Raw genomic sequence first — 22637 nt, 5'->3', positions numbered from 1 at the left:
TTAAAAATGTTTCCATCTTATCACAACGTTTAACTTCTTTTAATCTACACGTCCTGTTTGGGGTTTGAAGACAGATAAACATCGAATAAAATGTTGCATCTATTCCCTTCCCCTCAAGGATTTACGAGGAACAAAACTTTTCATTAACACATATTAAATGGTTCTCGGGTCTGTAAACGTCTATGTAAATTCCACGTCAACAGTTCATGTGCATCTGTATCTGAAATACAAATCCTACTGACAAATAATGTATGTGTTGATTTCATAAAAATGAGAGATAGTAATCAAACCACTATTTGACATATTTAATTCGTGAGAAGCACAGTTTTATTGGTCAGCATTTAACATTTGTATTGGTCAGCATTTAACAATGTTTTTGCCTATTTTTTCTATTTTTCATTTTTCTGTCCTTTTTACTGTACTGTATATATTGTACGAACATATATATATATATATATATATTCTTTTCCCTGATCATTTTTTTTAATTTTTCGAAGTTTAGAATTAGAATATGTTTTAGCATATATTTTTTTAATTTTTCTAATATGTTTTAGCATATTTTATTTTACATCTTATACCGATGCAGAATTTTTTGCAGCTCATTGTGCATTTTGGTCAATAAGTTAATTGTGCTGCTAAATAGTTTGTATAACTTTCAGGATTTTTAGATATATTTTAACACGAAAACTGTTAATACTTCCCGTTGATGCCATGTGGATGAAGTGCATTGAAAAAGTTTCGTCTCGCACCTGTTATTAAAAGGGTAACTTAACATCATTCAGTTAAACAGATCTGCATGCTGGTCGCTTACCGCTGTCAAACCTACTTATTTAAATCTGAGTTCTAATTCTTCACCCCGGTTAGTCATACATTATTGACAAATATTTACATATACTACACGTTTCTAAATCCACATGTATAAATCAGCAGTAGTGTTTAACTGCGGAGATCAGAATAGTGCACAAAACACGCACACAAATAAATATAAATAGTGCAACATTTGATGAGATTATATCATAAAAAAACTGATGAAATTAAACTTGTAAACAACTGATATCTACATCCAGAGAGTGTTTTTGCCGGAACACTTGGATGTATTATCTAGAGGTAGGATCACTGTGATTAGAATCCTTCCTGAAGTTGAAAAATTTCTCATCCGAACAAGAAAAGGTAAGTGAAAATGAATTTTATGTATTGTATTATACGGATCACCTAGATAAAGTTCAAGTCCAGTGGCAAACATAACATGCATGTTGAGGTCGTTATTTCGCATGTTGCTTGTGTCATATTCCCTGCTTTTCTGAGACTCGTTTATTACGTTGATAACTCTCATTGCTCAGGGAAACAGTACACCTAAAATAGATGCACAAATCTTCACGACTCCGACACAGTCCTGCAGTCTTTGTTCTTGCGGTAGCAAAATAATTGGGAACCTCGTCAATTTTGTCTATCGTTTTATATCACGACAACCATTCGATTATCTTGGGGAGGCAACAGGATTTTCAGAATGAATTTTAATTCTGGCCTGTCTTGTGAGGCACTAAAAATAATTTAAAAACGAATAATCTGCTAAACAAATGCAGGAAATGGTTGTGTTGTAAAGTGAAAATAGATGTACATGCAACTAAATGCCTTGCAAATAAACACGGCGATCTAGAAACAGATGAACCTTAACATTCCGTCGCACCCCCAAAAAAAATACTCATAAAAAATCATTAATCGTTGCTAATGGGTAACATTCAAAACTGTTCTAGTTTTTCGGCAATTTAGAACGGACTAGAACATTATCGTTTATCAGTTGTATTTAAATTGACATTTTGTTGAAGACTCTATGTTCATATCTGAAGGCTCCCCTGTTCTAGCTAATACAAAATTGACAGTGGTCAACGCTTTTACTAACTATTATTTGTTCAACAATGTTTAACAACTATACATTACAGGTGGACAATACAGGTTATAAATAAGAATATTGACTTTTACTACAAAGTTTATATTAAATAACATGGCTATTGGATAAATTGACATTGTTTAAATATCAATGTTGACGTGTATATATTAACTTTAGGAACTCGGTAGCTGTTAATTTAGTTCTGTCCTGTATCAGATCGTATATCCCATTATTGCGAGGTTTTTATTAATGCGAATAATGCGACTCCTTGAGTATCGCAAAAATAAAAACTCGCATTCTGATATCTGTTATGTATATCTGTACAAAGCTTTTAATTAAACTCGCATTTATGTTCATTCTTGAAAAATAGCAATAATAAATGCACGCAATAATTTCTGAATTTACAGTAAGTAGAAGTAAATAATCGAGGGTCAGGAAGGGGCTTACAGAATAGAGAATAATGGGGAAAAAAGTGAAGAATATAGGGCAAATAAAAAATAAAGAATAAAAAAAAAAGCCAAAAAAATGCAGAATAGAGAAAAATAGGCAAACACATACAGAATAGAGAACAATGGGGTTTCATCAATATAAAGAATAGAGAAAAATGGGCAAAATAAATAAAGAATAGAGAAAATGGTATAAAAATTAAAGAAAAAGAAATTAAGGATCCCCCATCCAGACCCTCACGAATCAATACATTGTGACTATATATATATATATATATATAAAATGACTGAATAATAGCCAACGATAAATCTTACGGGGCGATGGATCATATAAATATGATACAGTACACTACAAAATATAATATATAACCAGTCTAAAAGGGTACAACATCACAAAAAACGAACAAATGCGACTATAAATATTTCGGATAACAGATATCCTTCATCAGTATGAGCACGATGCAAAATGAATCAGATCAATCTATTCTGATTATTAAACTATAGCAATCTTGAATTCTATACAATAAAAAAAGTGAAACAGTTTCACCCGAACATCATATGTAGAGACGCTAATAAACTTTTAAAATTTCCAAAAAACGACTCAAAGACATGCCTAAAATGAAAATAGTAATTAGAGATATGAACTGGCACAACTCTAAAATTCCAAAATGACGTCAGTTAAGATGTAACAACAACTGCGTGTAAATACATTCCCCCAAAAAAACAGCACTGATCGATATAAGCTGGTAAAATATGTCAAACAGAGGCTTTTATCATCCCAAATAAATAGCAGTTTTATAATGAAAAGAAAAAATAATAGTAAATTTGGGATAAGGTAAAAAAAAATGGACGTGGATGCGTACTTGTACATTCCTACCAAATGAAAAGAACCCTGGTATTTAAACTAGTAAAATTCAAAAAATTCCAAAAGAATCCTTAAAACTGCAAGGGTCAAGTAAGGAAGCCGGAGTAACTGGAAACAAATGATGTCAGGAAAATGAGTGACTCATTCTATGTTTTTTCATTTATGCCCTCTGGGGAAACTGTCCTTAGCTTTCTTATCCAAAACCTTTCCCGAGCAAGTCTTTCGGCCCTTGACCAACCCTCGTTGTGGTCTATGATTGTGATTGTAAGGTTTTTGAGATCAGCTTGGGCGTGCCCAGGTGATCTCAAATGACGACTTACGGGGAGGTCGGGCTTGCAGGTGTAGTCACTTCGATGACCATCCATGCGTTTGTTGAATGGCTGTTCTGTCTCGCCAATATACTGCATGCCACATCGACACTGAAGAAAGTATACAACATTCTGTGTTTTGCAAGTTACATTACAAAATATAGTGTACACAGACCCAGTGGAGTGGCAAGTAAATGTTTGAGTATTCAGTATTTGTTGGCAAGTCAGACATCGTCTGTTACCACACGACTTGCACCATCATGCAGTTGAACAGCTTTTATTAGAAGAGACGTCAGCTTTCACAAATAAGTCTTTCAGACTAGCTGGTCTCCGAAAAGCTAAGACAGGAGGATTGGGAAAGATCTTGGACAATTTTGGGTGCTTGGCAATAGTTTGCCAATTGGCACGGATTAAACGTGAAAGGTTAGTAAAGGCGGGATTGTATGTTAAAACAAACGGAACTATTTTGCTGCGCCTCTTCTGTTTGTACTGTAATAGGTCGTGGCGGCTGTTGTTATTATCACGCGCAAATCCCTTATCTATGTCCAATTTCTTATAACCTCGTTTTGTCAAAAAACCGCGAAGTTCCTGTAACCGTTTAGTGACAGCCTCCTCAGAGGAGCAAATCCGCTTTACTCTGAGAGCTTGACTGTACGGGATACTTTTTGTACAGTGTTTGGGGTGACAGCTTTGGGGAGAAAGGTATTGATGTTTATCTGTAGGTCTAGTAGGGATCTGTTGATATGACACCGTCCTTAATAGATGTAGTAGTGTCTAAGAAAGATATTTTGGAGTCGGAAATTTCATATGTAAATTTAATTGACTGGTGTGCGTTGTTTGCATGTCTGATAAAATCATCCAATTTTTGTTGGGATTCAATCCATTTCATGTCAACATCATCGATGAAACGGAACCAAGACAGAGGTTTGGATAAAGATGTTGAAATAATTTTTTTCTCTAATTTTCCCATGAAAATATTGGCGTATGACGGTGCCATTTTCGTCCCCATCGCTGTCCCGTTTATCTGAAGGTAATGTTCACCATTAAAGGTGAAATTGTTGCATTTCAGAACCAGAGTGAGCAGCTGGACTAAACATTCGGTAGGTGGTTCTAAGGTGTTGCGAGAGTCCCATATTTATCAACAGTCTCTTTATCTGAGGACGAAATTAAAGTCTTATCTAAGGGTTTGAATTTTTGCCCCACTCCCAGTAACATAGATAATATGAAACTGGAAGATGACCTTAATTACTTTGCCAGAACCCTCAGAATCAAAGAATATTTTGGTAACAAGGATAATGAGGAAGACTCAGACACGTCTGACTCGGAGGAAGAAATCAGAATTCCGCATTTTAAAAAGAAGAGTTTATGGATTCCAAAACCTAGTAAATCTGCTACACTGGAAGATGTTATCGACAAAATCAAATCGGATGTTGTTCATCTAGCTAGCAACAAGTACTCGTCATTTTATAACACCTCTTCTGACGAGAAAAAAGCCATACAATCGCTGAGAAACCGAGATGATATTGTGATAAAACCAGCAGACAAGGGAAGAGCCGTTGTGATAATGGACAAAGCTAATTACATCGCGGAAGCAGAGCGTCAGCTCTCTGATGAGAGATTTTATAAGAAGCTTGACTATGACCCTACTTCCGAGTTTAGTTCCAAAATTATTACTGCGTTACAAACCATGCACGATGACGGTCACATAGATGAGGATACAATCGGATATTTAAAACCAGAGAACGCCAAGCCTGATCGATTGTATCTTCTTCCCAAAATACACAAGGTTAACAACCCTGATAGACCCATTGTATCCGCAAACGGCCACCCGACTGAGAAAATCTCGGAATTCGTAGACTTTCATTTAAGATCTTATGTAGAAAATCTTCCTTCTCACATTCAAGACACAACAGATTATCTTCGTAAAATGGAAATCATGAACCCTTTTCCTCCGGAAACCCTCCTTGTCACTTTAGACGTCACCTCATTGTATACCAACATACCTCATGATGACGGAATACAATCGTGTAAGGAAATATGGGACTCTCAGAACACCTTAGAACCACCTACCGAATGTTTAGTCCAGCTGCTCACTCTGGTTCTGAAATGCAACAATTTCACCTTTAATGGTGAACATTACCTTCAGATAAACGGGACAGCGATGGGGACGAAAATGGCACCGTCATACGCCAATATTTTCATGGGAAAATTAGAGAAACAAATTATTTCAACATCTTTATCCAAACCTCTGTCTTGGTTCCGTTTCATCGATGATGTTGACATGAAATGGATTGAATCCCAACAAAGATTGGATGATTTTATCAGACATGCAAAAAACGCACAACAGTCAATTAAATTTACATATGAAATTTCCGACTCCAAAATATCTTTCTTAGACACTACTACATCTATTAAGGACGGTGTCATATCAACAGATCCCTACTGTAAACCTACAGATAAACATCAATACCTTTCTCCCCAAAGCTGTCACCCCAAACACTGTACAAAAAGTATCCCGTACAGTCAAGCTCTCAGAGTAAAGCGGATTTGCTCCTCTGAGGAGGCTGTCACTAAACGGTTACAGGAACTTCGCGGTTTTTTTACCAAACGAGGTTATAAGAAATTGGACATAGATAAGGGATTTGCGCGTGATAATAACAACAGCCGCAATGACCTATTACAGTACAAACAGAAGAGGCGCAGCAAAATAGTTCCGTTTGTTTTAACATACAATCCCGCCTTTACTAGCCTTTCACGTTTGATCCGTGCCAATTGGCAAACTATTGCCAAGCACCCAAAATTGTCCAAGATCTTTCCCAATCCTCCTGTCTTAGCTTTTCGGAGACCAGCTAGTCTGAAAGACTTATTTGTGAAAGCTGACGTTTCTTCTAATAAAAGCTGTTCAACTGCATGATGGTGCAAGTCGTGTGGTAACAGACGATGTCTGACTTGCCAACAAATACTGAATACTCAAACATTTACTTGCCACTCCACTGGGTCTGTGTACACTATATTTTGTAATGTAACTTGCAAAACATAGAATGTTGTATACCTTCTTCAGTGTCGATGTGGCATGCAGTATATTGGCGAGACAGAACAGCCATTCAACAAACGCATGAATGGTCATCGAAGTGACTACACCTGCAAGCCCGACCTCCCCGTAAGTCGTCATTTGAGATCACCTGGGCACGCCCAAGCTGATCTCAAAAACCTTACAATCACAATCATAGACCACAACGAGGGTGTGTCATTGGCCGAAAGACTTGCTCGGGAAAGGTTTTGGATAAGAAAGCTAAGGACAGTTTCCCCAGAGGGCATAAATGAAAAAACATAGAATGAGTCACTCATTTTCCTGACATCATTTGTTTCCAGTTACTCCGGCTTCCTTACTTGACCCTTTAAGTTTTAAGGATTCTTTTGGAATTTTTTGAATTTTACCAGGGTTCTTTTCATTTGGTAGGGATGTACAAGTACGCATCCACGTCCATTTTTTTGACCTTATCCCAAATTTACTATTATTTTTTCTTTTCATTATAAAACTGCTATTTATTTGGAATGATAAAAGCCTCTGTTTGACATATTTTACCAGCTTATGCCGATCAGGTGCTGTTTTTTTTGGGAATGTATTTACACGCAGTTGTTGTAACTACTTAACTGACGTCACTTTGGAATTTTAGAGTTGTGCCAGTTCATATCTCTAATTACTATTTTCATTTTAGGCATGTCTTTGAGTCGTTTTTTGGAAATTGTAAAAGTTTATTAGCGTCTCTACATATGATGTTCGGATGAAACTGTTTCACTTTTTTTATTGTATAGAATTCAAGATTGCTATAGTTTAATAATCAGAATAGATTGATCTGATTCATTTTACATCGTGCCGTCATACTGATGAAGGATATCTGTTATCCGAAATATTTATAGTTTCATTTGTTCGTTTATTGTCATTTTTTGGTGATGTTGTACCCTTTTAGACTGGTTATATATATATATATATATTATCCTTTAGATGTCGTTTGTTTTTCTGTTGTTTGGTCGCTATCTATTTGACGTAATCTCCACATCTTTCATTCTTGTTTTGCCAAAATATTTCTACGGTGCACATTTTTCTCTCTCAATACATTGTCAACTAAAGCAGAAACTGCTAAGTTAACCTTATACGGAGCATATGGAATTGCCTACAGGTCAAATACATAAATCATACTGCGAAAATTTACCCAAAGGATTTTATTCTAAAAAAATCTAAGATTACTAGCAATTTTATTCCTTTTCCTAGAAATGGATATTTGTTTCACACGTAACCCGAATAATGTCAGTCTTTATATTCCGCCAATCTCCGAATGTTCCCCGATTGCTACATTAACTATCAGCTATAGGTCGCTTTAGGGCGTAGAATTATTCGAATTATTACAAACGGGAAAATCAAAACAAACATTACGACATAAGAGATGAATTTTAGTTCCCTAAAGTGTTACTTTTTCCTATTTTAGACAGTGGTGTTCCTGTGGCCCCATCTTATGGTGTGTATACTTTCAAACTCGTTCGCTATGCTCTTGTCTGTAGTGACGTATTAGATTTCGATGAACGTAAGCTATGTATAGCTGGTAAATTATTTCAGTCGGGGAATTAGTTATCATAAATTTCTTAAAGCTTTCTTTCGTATATACAATGATGTTTAGCCGTACCTGTAATGTACAATCATGCAAGGATTCGTATTACTGAACTTAAATGTCCTTGTCTAAAGTAGATTTTTTTCACGTAACAACCGTGACTGATATCGATGAAATGTTGCCATGCAATAAGACCATGTTGCAATAAGGTGTTTGATAAAGCCTTTGCAACCGTTACTGATATCGATATCATGACGAATGACTGATACAGCGCGATTGCCATTGACTGTATTACACATACAATTTACTTGTATTTACTGTTAAGTGTACAATGATGATTTATATGTATTTTAGTCTGGGAGAGTACTCTTATATTGGTACTTTGTGTATTTTGTCTTTATGTTAGTTGTTTTATTTCGTGCCGGTCTTACGAGGCAAACCATTTTCAACTACTTGTTACAGTCTTTCTTATGCTGGGCTGTGACTCCATTGTTACGTGTTAGGGGTAAAGGTTGAGCGTTTACAAATATGTTTTTATGTATACTATATTCTACATATGCCTATCCAAATTCAGGAGCCTGTTATTCAGTGATTGTCGTTGGTTGGTGTCTGTCATATTTGTTTTTCATCTTTTGTTTTATCATAAATCAGGCCGTTGGGTTTTTGGTTTGAATAATTTCACATTTAGAATTTAAAAGAAGTCGTTTCAATAAGGCCCCATATGACCCCTATTTCTATCAGAAATTTGAAATTATTATATAGTCACTATTACACAAAATCACCATAATGAATAAATAGATATATGACGGTCTATTTTTGAAAATTTACTCATGCTTCTAATACTAAGTGCACGTGGTACATACATTTGTATTGCTCGGTATTTTTTATATGACGTAACAATTGGTGTCAATTTCATTTTCACATTAAACGAAAACAGCCCAATCTAATTGGCTTTCAAAACCAGAGACATATAGAGTGTGCATAAAAAGTACACTTGTATTATTATGTATAACATTGGTCTTGCATTCTATTTTACCTATTTGGTGTATATACATATTCAAATATTAAAACATTTCTCCAAAATAGTTTTCTTTCAATTCAAATTAAAACACTTTTCATCCTGATACTATACACTCAATATTACGCGTCTGGCGTACAAAAATTCTGTTATCCATGACGAGTTTATTTTAGGCCTTCTAACAACCTTAGAATGCTTACTGCGCCTGTATGTACCCTTGGTCACCTCAAATATCTAACACTGTTTAGTTTTTTTTTCTATATCACTTTTGAGGAGGATTTTAACTAACTCCACCTTTTGCTAGGTCAGCTATTTAATTTGTACGGCCTTACTACTCGAAATTTTTGTTTGTTTTTGTTTCAAAAGAGATATCTTTGTAATAGCTATATAAAGTCCTTGCATGTACAATACGAAACATTTATTTTCGATTTAATGCCTGGTTATCATTAGACCAGCAAACATGATATACTTGTTTTTTTTGTTTTTTTGTCTTTTTTTTAATAAAACAGGAAGGTAGCTAATTACAAAAATACATGTACATAGGTTTTATAGTAGTGTTCCGAACTTTAAAAGAGAGGCGGAAGATACCAAAGGGATAGTCAAACTGAAAAGTAAAAAAACGAACTCACAACTCACAACTCACAAGACAAAAAACGAAAAACGACCGAAAGACACACAACAGTCTACAAAACACAACATATAAAACTAAATTGTGTTTTAACAAAAAGGTCTGGACTAAATCTGATTATTCAAAAATTTCCATATAATGTGTTAGGGTAGGTATGGAAATTAAGGGTAGGTAAGGAGGCAGAATACACGACACTTTATTGTTGATCTTATAGCGTTATATTTGAAATTTTTACCTGAATGACGGAAATTCAAGCATTTGTTGCCTATTTTAGCAAAGCATAATATAGTTCAAATCAGCTTTTTTTAATACTCAGTACAACTTAAAAAAATAAAATTGGCAATGAGGATCAGTTGAAAACAAAACTTTACGACAAAAGAGATGATTTCAGCTTCCCAATTGTCAACTTTCTATTTCTATGTAGCAACATCCCAGCAGCGCCTGCATATGTAGTATATATCTCCTAGTTGATACGATATTTCAGAGCCTTCATTTTATATCATAACTTCCCTGATAGAGGGTTGCTGCTTACAAGGAAGCTATAAAACCAACAGTTCCAAGAGGTGCGGTTGAAATCATCCCTTCAAAATTTACATGACAGCAAAATAAGATAAAACATCAAGCAAATTTCGCTCTCACCCCATATGGAATTTACTGACCCCATATATATCGTATTAAGTCACTAACACACCATGTAACTAATAATATATTGCATATATAAACCATTACAATTGAACTAGTATCTAGGATCTTATATGTATATATGAATCATATATATAAAAAATTTACAAATGAAATAGGATCTTGCATGCATATCATATAAAAAACCAGTAGTACTAAGGATATGAATTCGAAGGACAATATATATTTGCTTGATGTTTTATCTCATTTTGCTGTCATCACTGTATGCCTTAAAATGTATTGTGTGGTACACAAAACACAACATAGAAATCTAAAGACTGAGCAACACGAACCCCAACAAAAATCGGGGGTGATCTCAGGTGCTCCTGATATATATCAAATATATGTAGTCACCACGTGTAGTCCTTTAACCAATCATATCCTCCGAAATCTAAAGGAGGTAAGATAATTTTATATATACACGTAAGATCCTCGTCTATTTTTTTATAATAGTGGTGAAGAATTCAACAAGCATTTAGAACTCATTATACCTTTAATTGTAGTTTCATGTTTCAGAATGTTGTACTCAATTTTATCAGCGTTCAATGTACAGACAGTTCTTATTGGATTACTAGTTGTACTTGTTGTTTACAAACTCAGACAAAGATGGAAGTATAATCTTCCTCCAGGACCATTTTGCTGGCCTCTGATTGGAAGTTATGAAGGTAATACCATTTTGCTAGCCTCTGATAGGAAGTTATGAAGGTAATACCATTTTACTGGCCTCTGATAGGAAGTTATGAAGGTAATACCATTTTGATGGCCTCTGATAGGAAGTTATGAAGGTAATACCATTTTGCTGGCCTCTGATAGGAAGCTATGAAGATAATACCATTTTGCTGGCCTCTGATAGAAAGTTATGAAGGTAATACCATTTTGCTTGCCTTTGATTGGAAGTTATGAAGGGTATAAATTTGCTTTATAATGGACAAACGAAGAAAAGTTATGCCGAGTGACTTCTGTTGTCTTAAGCTTTAAAAATATGTGTTTCCACTAACCAGAGCGACCCGAATTTTTAGACCCTAAATATAAAAATGAAGATGTGGTATGATTGTCAATGAGACAACTCTTCACAAGAGACCAAATGACACAGAAATTAACAACTATAGGTCACCGTAAGGCCTTCAACAATGAGCAAAGCTCATACCGCACAGTCAGCTATAAAAGGCCTCGAAGTGACAATGTAAAACAATTCAAACGAGAAAACTAACGGCCTAATTTATGTAAAAAAAATGAACGAAAACCAAATATGTAACAAATAAACAAACGACAACCACTGAATTACAGGCTCCTGACATGGGACAGGCACATACATACAGAATGTGGCGGGGTTAAACATGTTAGCGGGATCCCAACCCTCCCCTAACCTGGGACAGTGGTGTAACAGTACAACAAAAGAACGAACTATAAAAATCAGTTGAAAGAGGCTTAACTCATCAGATGGATAAAAATACAAATACTACAAATACAAGTGGACGTGGCCGGGTACTTGTACATCCAAACAACAAAAAGACACTAAGTACAGATCTGAGAGTACTCGCAGTTACTGACAGCTAGTTCAAAGCCACTAACAACTAATAAAAAAAATTAAGACTATTTTCATATTTTCAACAAAAAATCGGACTATTTCCCCTGTTTAAACAAAACTTTATGCCTGCTTGTCAACTGTTTTTCATCATATTAGGGGAAACACAGTTTTTATTTTGTCCCCTCACGTTCAGTTATTTGATTCAATTTACAGTTCATGAAATATGTAATGGTTTTAATACTAAGCTTGCAATCCTTTGAAACAAAATTGACCTTACAATTCTACATTTATTTAGGCATGTTTGGTTGTCACAATATGCTCTCAAAACTTGTATCATGGGCATAACCCGATGAATTTGAATTTAAAGACATTAAACACTCAAGTAGTTCAATATTAGCCAAATTAGTGGTTTAATATGCGCACATGTAATCTAAGATTGCATAGACCTGGACATATATACATCTTTCATAATGAACTGGCAGCACTGATACACACTTAGAAAGGGCAAAAGAGTGAACATAGTTTTTATTGTATTTAACGAAATTATGTTCGGATAAAGGAAACAGATGGAAGATGCTTCTCAAATGTTTTAGTGTGAAAGATAAACCTGTTGTAAAAATAATGGCCACGTTTTTTTATTGTTGTTTGTTTTTTAATTTGATTATTATAACTGCTCCCCTTTGACTTCAGTTTCTAGCTAGATCACTTCGTTTTATTTAAGTAAATGTGTTGTGTACAAGGAAGTCATATCATTGAATGTTTTTTAAATGTTTTTACTCTATGGTTAAGGTTTGTTTTCTTTTAAAATCTATCATCTTATAGACTACAGATCACATGTGTTATGTTATGTCCCTCCGTCTTTGGTGAGAGGGATTGACACGGGGTGGTCATTTCCAAAATCCCGTTTTACTTCCCACATGTTTTTCCTTCTTTTTCCTACTTCACACTTTGTTCCTACTTTTTCCTTGATTCCACTTTTTACCCCCATATCCCACATCCCCATTTTTACCCCTTATATCCCACATCCCCACTTTTTTATACTTCCTATATCCTACATCCAAAAAGCATGTCACACTCCTCTGCTGGGAGCAGCTTTTTTTTATAAATCTATCCGGAAATTAGAGTTGGCAGGAGTAGTCTGCCCACGGTAGGTGGGTGAAATGTGATAATCTATATGAAATGAGGTATAAATAAGGTAAGGCGATACAAAGGGACAATTAATATCTTAATATTTAATATTTCATGTAAGTTTCAAATAATGGCACATACAAAGCAATAGACACATCCATATCTATAATTCTAATTATAAGAATTGACATTCTAATATATCCTGCATTTATTCTTTTAGAGGTGTCGATTTCGTGTATTTTGTTAATAAAGCTGATCCACAAATTAAGGAGATTACATGTTTGATATAATACAAATTTCCTATAGTTTTTATGCTGAATTTTGCTAAAGGCACACATTCAAGTAATAAAATATAGATAAATCCAAATCTCTCGATGTGTATTTGTTACTTTGATTTGTCTCTTCTAAATCGATTAAGGTGGTACATAACACTACGGGGAGATAACTCTGTAAAAATAAGCTGAATGTTTTAATCACATTCTATTGTTAAGGCAATATTGAGCTTCTCAATGATCAAAATTAGTGTTTGTCAAACTGCTAAATATCCAATGAAATTTTTCCGATAAAGTGTGTGGTTCAAGTTTTTTGAAATTTTTATATTTTTGTCAAAGGGTCACATGAAATATTTTGTCAATATTTTAGGAAAATTAATCGAGCCAAATTAATTTTAGTTAAGGTGTTTGGTACCACCTTAACGAGAATTGAACATCGGTAAACTGATGTTGCCTTAATTCAAAACTCTATCCGCTGAAAGTTAGACCCACACTAGAACAGTTTAACTGTTTATATTGCATAGTAAGTATTTTTAATTTCTGCTTAAGTATTTGCGTTTTCTGCCTTAGTATTTGTGTTTTTACCTAAGTATTTGTGTTTTCTGCCTTAGTATTTGTGTTTTTTACCTAAGTATTTGTGTTTTCTGCCTTAGCATTTGTGTTTTTTACCTAAGTATTTGTGTTTTCTGCCTAAGTATTTGTGTTTACTGCCTAAGCATTTGTGTTTTCTGCCTAAGAATATTATGTTTTCTGCCTAATATTTGTGTTTTCTGTCTAAGTATTTGTGTTTTCTGCTTAAGTATTTGCGTTTTCTGTCTAGGTATTTGTTTTTTTCTGGTATATGTATTACTAAGATTAATAAGAAGTTTTATTCAATTCCAGTTATCCAAGCCAAATTTCTACATGAAATATTTGTAAAATATGCGAAGAAATATGGACCAGTGTTCACTGTTAGTCTAGGTTAGTAAATCAGAATTTGAGAAATGTTAGGAAAAACAAGAGCTTAAAATACAGAGGTTAAAACCAGTGTCATATGCATTTTTATATACCTTTATACTTTATTTTAGTTTTTTAATCTTTGAAAATTTTTTTTCAATGAGTATACTTTTGAAAACTGTTAGGATTGAGCAAATCAGCTCATGGATGAAGACTTTCTAACTATTTGTTAACAAAAAGAGCACAGAAAAGTGCTTTCCTTTTGATCAAAGGATCTATCAACATTTAAAAAAAAATGTTTTTCTAATGTCCAAAAAAGGAAAGCAAAAAACAAAAAACAAACAAAAAATGAAATAATTACACAAAAGAAAAAAAATATGCAAACTTAACATTACAAATATGAAACATAAAAAAAAACCAAACGATTAAAAACTTAATTAAATCTGAAAGATCTCCCAAAATAAAAGATAAGATAAAATGGATATACCGATGAAATGTGTAGGATATTTATGAAACATTTATAATAAACTCAAATGTTTATACCTGTTTAACAATATCACACACCCCTTATTTTCCCATTGGTTAGAACAAATTGATAGCTATGCAAAAACATGTTATTTCCTTTACAGGACCTTATCAGATGGTTGTTTTAAACGATATAAATAGTGTCACAGAAGCATTAGTCAAAAGCAAAGCTGATTTTGCCAATAGACCATTAATTCATTCAGGTATGTGTAGACTAAATACTGTCATATTTTAACCAGGATAAACCCTAATCCTTTCAAATGTCATTCATCTTACAGTTGCCTTTATTCTGTGAAAAAATCAAGCAGTAAAGTTAGAGCTGATAACTTTTTGCGTTAATCATTTTGTCTGTATCTCAGACTGTAAAATAAATAATGGATTTATAAGATGGTCTGAGTTGGGGTCCTTCATTTTTTATTCTTTGATTTTCTATACCATTTTCTCTATTCATTATTTATTTTGCCCATTATTCTCTTTTTTTTTATATTTTAACACCCAATTTGTTTCTGCTCTTTATTTTGTTTGCTTTTTTTTTTCTTTTCTTTATTATTTTTTTCTCATTATTCTATACTTTCCCCCATTATTTTCTATTCTGTAAACCCCATCCAGACCCTCTAGTCATTCTGGTATGTTTTAATCAAATATTTTTATATTCTAACCAGGGTAAACCACATTTTTTAAATGTTTTCATTCTACAGTTGCCTTATTCTGTGAAAAATTCAAATAGTATAGTCTGGTCCAGTTTGAAAAGGTAAAAAATAGTATGTCTAGATCTGAAGCTGTCACACCCTTTACATAAAATTGCTCATATTTTGAGTTGCAGCCTATAGATTTTTCTATAATTTTGATATAATTTGTCCCAAACAGTAGTACACTACACTGTTAACATCTTTTTTGGATAGAGCAGGTGCGATTTTTTAAATTTGCCTTTTCTGTCTAAAATAAATGCGCAACTAAATAACTGTTTTCTCGGACGAGTGTTTGTTATATGTCTGTTTTGTTTTACTAACGTCATTCTGTCGGGCTGTTCAATATAGTTTTTATAAGAATTCTTCGACTGCTTTATAAATGTTTATATGTTAATTTCTATGTCATTTGGTCTCTTGTGGAGAGTTGTCTCATTGGCAATCATACCACATCTTCTTATTTTTTTGGTTGTAGTCTTTCCGTTAATCATTTCTGTCTGTATCTCATACTTTGTAAAACAAATAAAAATGGATATATAAGTTTGACATAATATATATGTATTTCAAATTCGTAATGTTATTTTGCGTAGACGTGAATTACCAGTAGCATGACAAATATACAAGTATTTGTAAGTTGTTTAAAAATGTTATAACTTAATAAATATTTTTTTTTAATGAGAATATAAAATATATCCGGTCCCAATCCTAGACGAGAACGAGGAGGGTTGTTCATAGGGCCACCACCTCTATCACGTTAAAAAAAATTATACGCCACGGAAACCACACCAGAAAATATTTGTTATTATGTGCAACAAAGCTGGAAGATGATTAAGATAAGAGAATATGTTCAGTTAACAATAAGTTTAACCGGACCCTGTATAGGAGTAATACCACCATTGTTTTTTCCCTATTAGTCCTCGTTAAATTGGCATTTTTCAAAAAATTGTGCAGAACTTATCTTAAATAGAAAAAGAATGGCACTTTGAAACACCCAAGATATATGTTTATGACTCAGTTTTTTTATTCTGCAATGAAATGCAGGGTTAATTTCCTACAACTGTCAAATTCAAGGGAATATTTTTTTCGACCCTTTTTCGTATGAAACCGGATGTGACGTACCATGTTTTGGTGGTATTACACATATAACAGTCCATTTTCCAATTACCGACTTTGTTTCAAATTTGAGAGTTTGGGAGAAGGAAACGTAATTATTTCCCACTTTACATGTACAGTAATATTTAAACATGCATTGAAATTGTAAATCTTAATAATATTTTATTTTTTATGTGACATCAGTATATTTTGTATTAGTAAGACATTTTACTTGCAGTTCACATGTTCACGGAGGAAAGTAAAGATATTGCTTTTGCTAATTATACACCAACATGGAAACTGCACAGAAAAATTGCTGGAAAGGCATTAAGGTAGATTTTTTTTAATTCACCAGATGCAGATTTTAGACAAATAGTGTCTCTGAAGTGGTGCTCGAGATTTAAAAAAACTGAGATTTCAGTACCAAATACAAATTTTAAAGAGCTGATATTAAAACCAACCAGGATAAAAAAAGATATAGCCAAACGTAGACAACAATAGTTTACTGAGGTTCAAAATTCATAAATCGATCGAGATAGCACACAACAAGAGATACTTGCATAGACTCCAAAAGGAGTGACACAGGATAGACAACCGGGTCACTTCTCCCGCTATGCATTCATTAACCACCGTGCGAATCCACAACCGGTTACAACTTCATAAACAATCGGTAAATATACAAATACGACTACTATTCTGGTATCTAAAGATCCAAGACAACGAAATCATGTAGTGAGTTGACAAACAGATATGTTGTATTGGTCAATTAATTCGTGATGGTGACCTTAAAACCTATGTAGTGTCGATTTCAGTCGATCTTCCTCAGCAACTCTGACGGGACAGTTTTCGTGTTTGAGCATACACAATCTAATAAAGTATGTATGTATTGAGCAGACACGAGCGTAACGTATCAAATTGAGATATTTAGACACCCTACGATAGAACAGAGGGAATTTTATTGCTGAGGAATGGAAATTGGACAATTGGAAAGTTGAAATCATTACGTTTGTCAAATATGATAGTGTGGAGCCGTCCATCTGTGTCAAAATACAGGAAAAGATCAAGCTATGAACAGACCATCTACTTTTGGTAGTATCTTTATCTCAAGTTCATATGATCACGATGATATGAAAGTACTCACTAAAATGTGAATTGTTGAGTGGTAGGACATCATAAACATATCCGAAATTGTAATTTAATAACTTTGCTAGAGTTTTTTTTGTCTTGTCTTTGAGAAGGTTTTGTATCAATTCTGATACATATGAATAAAAAAAGTCGTCCAGTAATTGGTACCCATTAAAATATTGACTGTCGAAATATCAACACACCGAACTTAACAAATATGTTGTCGATCAAAAGTCCATGAAAACCAGACCAGGAATCAGATGACAATTTTTATACTCTCTTGTTACGTCATACAGCAATGAGTGCTGTCAAGACATTGTCGATAACGTTGTATCAAGGCAAATTGAGAATGCGTAGAAAAGATATAGTTACTTGCATTTTCTACCTTATTTCCATGAAAAAGTCAATGGTTAGTGTAATAAAAAGAATAACTATTCAAAGAATTTAAATAGCTTAATAAATTAGCTCCTGACCAAATTACAATCATAATTAACTCATGTACTACGTGGATTCGTGAATTAATGTGTTGTTCGGAAATCCGTTTAATTCTTAACTATTTCGGAATTCTTAGACTAGGTATTCTATAACTATCGGTAAAATAAATCATGCATTACAGCCTTATCAATCACATATTATACTCTTATCAATGTTTTTCATCAGAAATGGTGTATCACATATTAATTTGAGTTTAATGGTACTATTTTAGTAGTTCCCAATTCAGAATAAATACAAGCATATTGAAGACTTGAAGGAATCAAGCAAGGCCAATGTAAGATTAGGAATGCTGATATATCATATACACTCCGTACGGATCTATTGAGTTAGGCCATTTACAGTTTGTTCTTATGTAGTGCTGTTACACCAGTGTGCTAGGTTAGAATGGTTCCCTGTTAAAGCTTTGTCTATTTTATGTTCAACAAGATAATTGTTAACTTTAAAACAGAAAAAAATAATCAATACAGCAATTATAATAACAAGGAAGCTTATTTTTTTGTAGGCAATATTTGGCAGGAAATCGTTTAGAGGACGTTCTGCATGCTTCAATGAAGAAATGTTTACCTTTAATGGCTAAAGAAAATGGAGCATTTAATCCAGAAAAGTACATTGATTTAATGGTGTTTAATATCCTTACTGCTGTATGTTTTGGCGAAAGGTAAACAACGATTTTACAAGAGTTACGGTAGAGCCCAGGTATATTTTGACATTTCCCAAAGGCCGATTTGGGGAGTTAAATCAAATTTAAACTCAAGACTACGTAAAACTTTTAAATTCAACAGCTTTCCTCAGACATTGCCGGACTCTGGTGAAATAAGACATAGATTATCAATACTGTATTGTTTTTTTTAATATTTTGCTGTTTTTCTTTTAAATTACTGTACAGTAGTAAGTCTTAACTGTTTCTGTAAACCTCGAGAAAGAGAGATATTTTAAACTCAAACAGGTATATACACTCATCATAGATACCAGAATTACAATTTTGTTCGCTAGACGCGTGTTTCGTGTACAAAGACTCGTCAGTGACGCTCGAATCTAAAAAATATAAAAAGGCCAAATAAAATACGAAGTTGAAGAGCATTGAGGACTCAAAGTTCCAAAAATATATTGTATTTAATTTCTTAGATTCTACACTGATATTGTAAATTAGGTAATATTGAAAAGCATACGATTCGATGGCACTGTGGCCTTGAATAGTAATTTCTTCTATGCTGGTATGTAGGTAGCTCATTGGTGTTTTTAAAGTATAAATGATAGGTTTACAAGCAAGGTTGATCCCAATTCATCCAGTTTAGGCTGTAAATGTTATTTATCGTATCGACTTTTTTCAGTGTTGAATTAGATAATCCAGAGTTTATTAGATTTATGAAACTTAGCAAGGAAGCAAATGAAATGATAGGAAAAGGTTTTGTTGAAGATATGTTCCCCATCATGTATAAGGTATGGACAACAAATAAATACAGAACAGTTGCCAAAACGATGAATGAACTCATCTCTATTATCAAAAGAAAATTCGAGGAACATGAAGAAACATTTAATATTGGTATGTATACCAGCACAGACATGACGCTGACTAAAAAGTGAAAAAGACATAATAAAGCAAACAAAAAAAAAAAAACTGAAAAAAGAAAAAAATAAGAATAATATCCACATTTTTCCAAAACAAAGAAGACATCAACAAATTAAATAGAAAGAGCAAAAAAAAAAAAAAAACAAAAACAACCAGCAAACTCTGAATTGGAACATCATCAAGGTAATGTCAATGTTCTTTTCTATTTATTATAATATATCTATTATTTTATGTATTTAGATTATGTATACAAATTTACTTTTCTCATTACACAAGATTTTTGTTCTGCTCTTCGTGGCTGTTCAGTAGCTCTGTATTCATTGCCAAACTTTAACTGTCATATGTTGTTTTCAATAAATTGTTTAAACTAAAAGTATATAGAAAAAAATTCATTAATGATTTCAGACAAAATAAGAGATTTTACTGATTCTTTGATACTGGCAAAAAAAGAAGCGGAGTATGAAGAGAACGCGGAAATGTTGTCCCAGTTATCCGAAACACATCTTAGACAAACTGTATTCGATATTTTTAGCGGTGAGTTTAAATGAGTAAATGTTGTGTTATAATCTTAAACACATGTTAAAAAAAATCATATATTATTACATAAAGATATGTTTTAAAAGAGTTAATTTGACACATCTATGACAGATGAATTAAATCATACATAGTATTGTATCAAAGTATAATGAGAAATGACAGATAGGGTGTATTGGTTGCATGACACATAATCCGGTCCCTCCTGTCACTTGTCAAAACCGAAAGCGAATCAATTGCACTTTTATTGCTGTTAATCATCTTAAAGTTACAACGAGGGCTTAAATATGAAGCGAAACCTTTTTGCTCATTAAAAGGTCAGATTGTCCTAGCCTCAGTTTGTGTGTAATATACAGTAACATATAATAAAATGTATAACAGACAAAGAACTATATAAAATACATTTTGAAATAACAAAAACCTACAATAAATCTCTGTAGTTGATTAATTGAATATTGTCCACCATTACATTCTTTGTTCTTCATTGATTGATTGAACATTGTCCACCATTACATTCTTTGTTCTTCATTGATTAATTGAACATTGTCCACCATTACATTCTTTGTTCTTCGTTGATTAATTGAACATTGTCCACCATTACATTCTTTGTTCTTCATTGATTAATTGAATATTGTCCACCATTACATTCTTTGTTCTTCATTTCCGAATATCAATACTAATTCATGAACATATACATCATCATACAAATAGATAAGTTTAATGAAATGCATGATTCGGTCCCTGATATTTCCAATAAACTTAATTCTTCAATCTGAATTTTTTTTAAAATTACATCGTTAAATGAATAGTAGGATCTGTTCTTATTACTTTAGTGTAGAAATGTCATTCTTGATGTCATTGTGATTTATTTAATTAACATTATCAAATGAAAAATTACCTATAGTTGCTAGCCTTCTACGACATTTGGTCTCTGGTGGAGAGTTGTCTCATTGGCAATCATTCCAGATCTTCTTATTTATATATTGACATTTTTGACATACAATGTCAATTTCGTAAGCAGTATAAAAATAAGGAGATATGGTAGGATTTCTAATGAGACAAATATTCACCAGGGTTGAAATGAAGGGATGGTAAGTATTTATAGGCCAACGTAAAGCATTAAACAATAAAAAAAAACAAACACACAAATCGTATAGTCGGCTATCAAAGGACCCGACATGAAAAATGTGAAACAATTCAAACGAATAACTAACGACATAATTTGTAACAAAACAACTTACGAAAATAAATATGCATATATGAACCAGCAAAAAACACTGTACTAAATGCTGCTGAATTAGGACAGGCATACTTTCCTCGATCTTGATATCTATATCATTAATGGAAAGCTTAATACTAAAATATATGATAAAAGAGATGATTTTTCATTTCCTATCGTTAATTATCCATTTTTAGATGGTGACGTTCCCTTGTCACCATCTTACGGTGTTTATATATCTCAACTTGTACGATTCGCTCGTGTATGTAACAATGTTTTAGATTTTAACGAGAGAAATTTATGTATTACTGAAAAATTATTACACCAGGGTTTTCGATATCACAAACTAGTCAAAACATTTACTAAATTTTATCATCGGTATAAGGACATCATTCGTAAATATAGCTCAACATGCAGACTTCTTATACGTTCAGGTATTTCACATCCAATTTTTTATGGAAATATTCTTTATAAAGCACAAAAATGTCAGTATTCACCTCTGAAGCTAACAAAACCTTTAAATAGACTTATTAAGAAGGGATATAGTTACGATACTGTTGTCAGGTCATTAAAGATTGCATATTTTGGCGTTAATATTGATTCACTTATAGGGTCTTTGCATCGGCACTAAACACATTTATTTGAAAACCAGTTGTTGGCATGACACGGGTTATGTTCTTCTCATATATGTTATGATGGTATGATACTAAACCCCTAACGGGAAGGATTGTGCCTGATATTCATATGATGAAGACATAATCTTTCAATCAGTTTAATTGAAGTCTGGAGCTGGCATGTCAGTTAACTGCTAGTAGTCTGTTGTTATTTATGTATTATTGTCATTTTGTTTATTTTCTTTGGTTACATCTTCTGACATCAGACTCGGACTTCTCTTGAACTGAATTTTAATGTGCGTATTGTTATGCGTTTACTTTTCTACATTGACTAGAGGTATAGGGGGAGGGTTGAGATCTCATAAACATGTTTAACCCCGCCGCATTTTTGCGCCTGTCCCAAGTCAGGAGCCTCTAGCCTTTGTTAGTCTTGTATTATTTTTAATTTTAGTTTCTTGTGTACAATTTGGAG

General features: G+C 33.3%; 1 protein-coding gene across 4 annotated transcripts in view; it reads left to right on the top strand.

Annotated features, from left to right (window-relative positions):
- The first annotated feature begins 881 nt into the window (after positions 1 to 881).
- Positions 882 to 22637, top strand: part of LOC127734928 (steroid 17-alpha-hydroxylase/17,20 lyase-like) — a 31546-nt gene continuing 9790 nt past the window's right edge. Inside the window, exons 1-8 of one of the 4 annotated variants that reach the window (XM_052244972.1) lie at positions 882 to 1170; positions 10958 to 11106; positions 14252 to 14329; positions 14935 to 15033; positions 16847 to 16940; positions 18731 to 18886; positions 19560 to 19771; positions 20204 to 20332. In XM_052244972.1, the coding sequence (XP_052100932.1) occupies positions 10959 to 11106; positions 14252 to 14329; positions 14935 to 15033; positions 16847 to 16940; positions 18731 to 18886; positions 19560 to 19771; positions 20204 to 20332 (916 nt within the window). In that variant the 5' untranslated portion in view covers positions 882 to 1170; position 10958. Of the gene's footprint in view, positions 1171 to 10957; positions 11107 to 11139; positions 11147 to 11179; positions 11187 to 11219; positions 11227 to 14251; positions 14330 to 14934; positions 15034 to 16846; positions 16941 to 18730; positions 18887 to 19559; positions 19772 to 20203; positions 20333 to 22637 lie in introns of those variants that run through there. The other 3 variants (XM_052244975.1, XM_052244974.1, XM_052244973.1) reach the window with 3 other exon arrangements.

This window comes from Mytilus californianus, unplaced genomic scaffold (assembly GCF_021869535.1).
Source record: "Mytilus californianus isolate M0D057914Y unplaced genomic scaffold, xbMytCali1.0.p SCAF_3, whole genome shotgun sequence".
NCBI lineage: Eukaryota > Metazoa > Mollusca > Bivalvia > Mytilida > Mytilidae > Mytilus > Mytilus californianus.
Note: the sequence above shows the minus strand (reverse complement) of the source record. Positions and strands in the feature narration are given on the sequence as shown.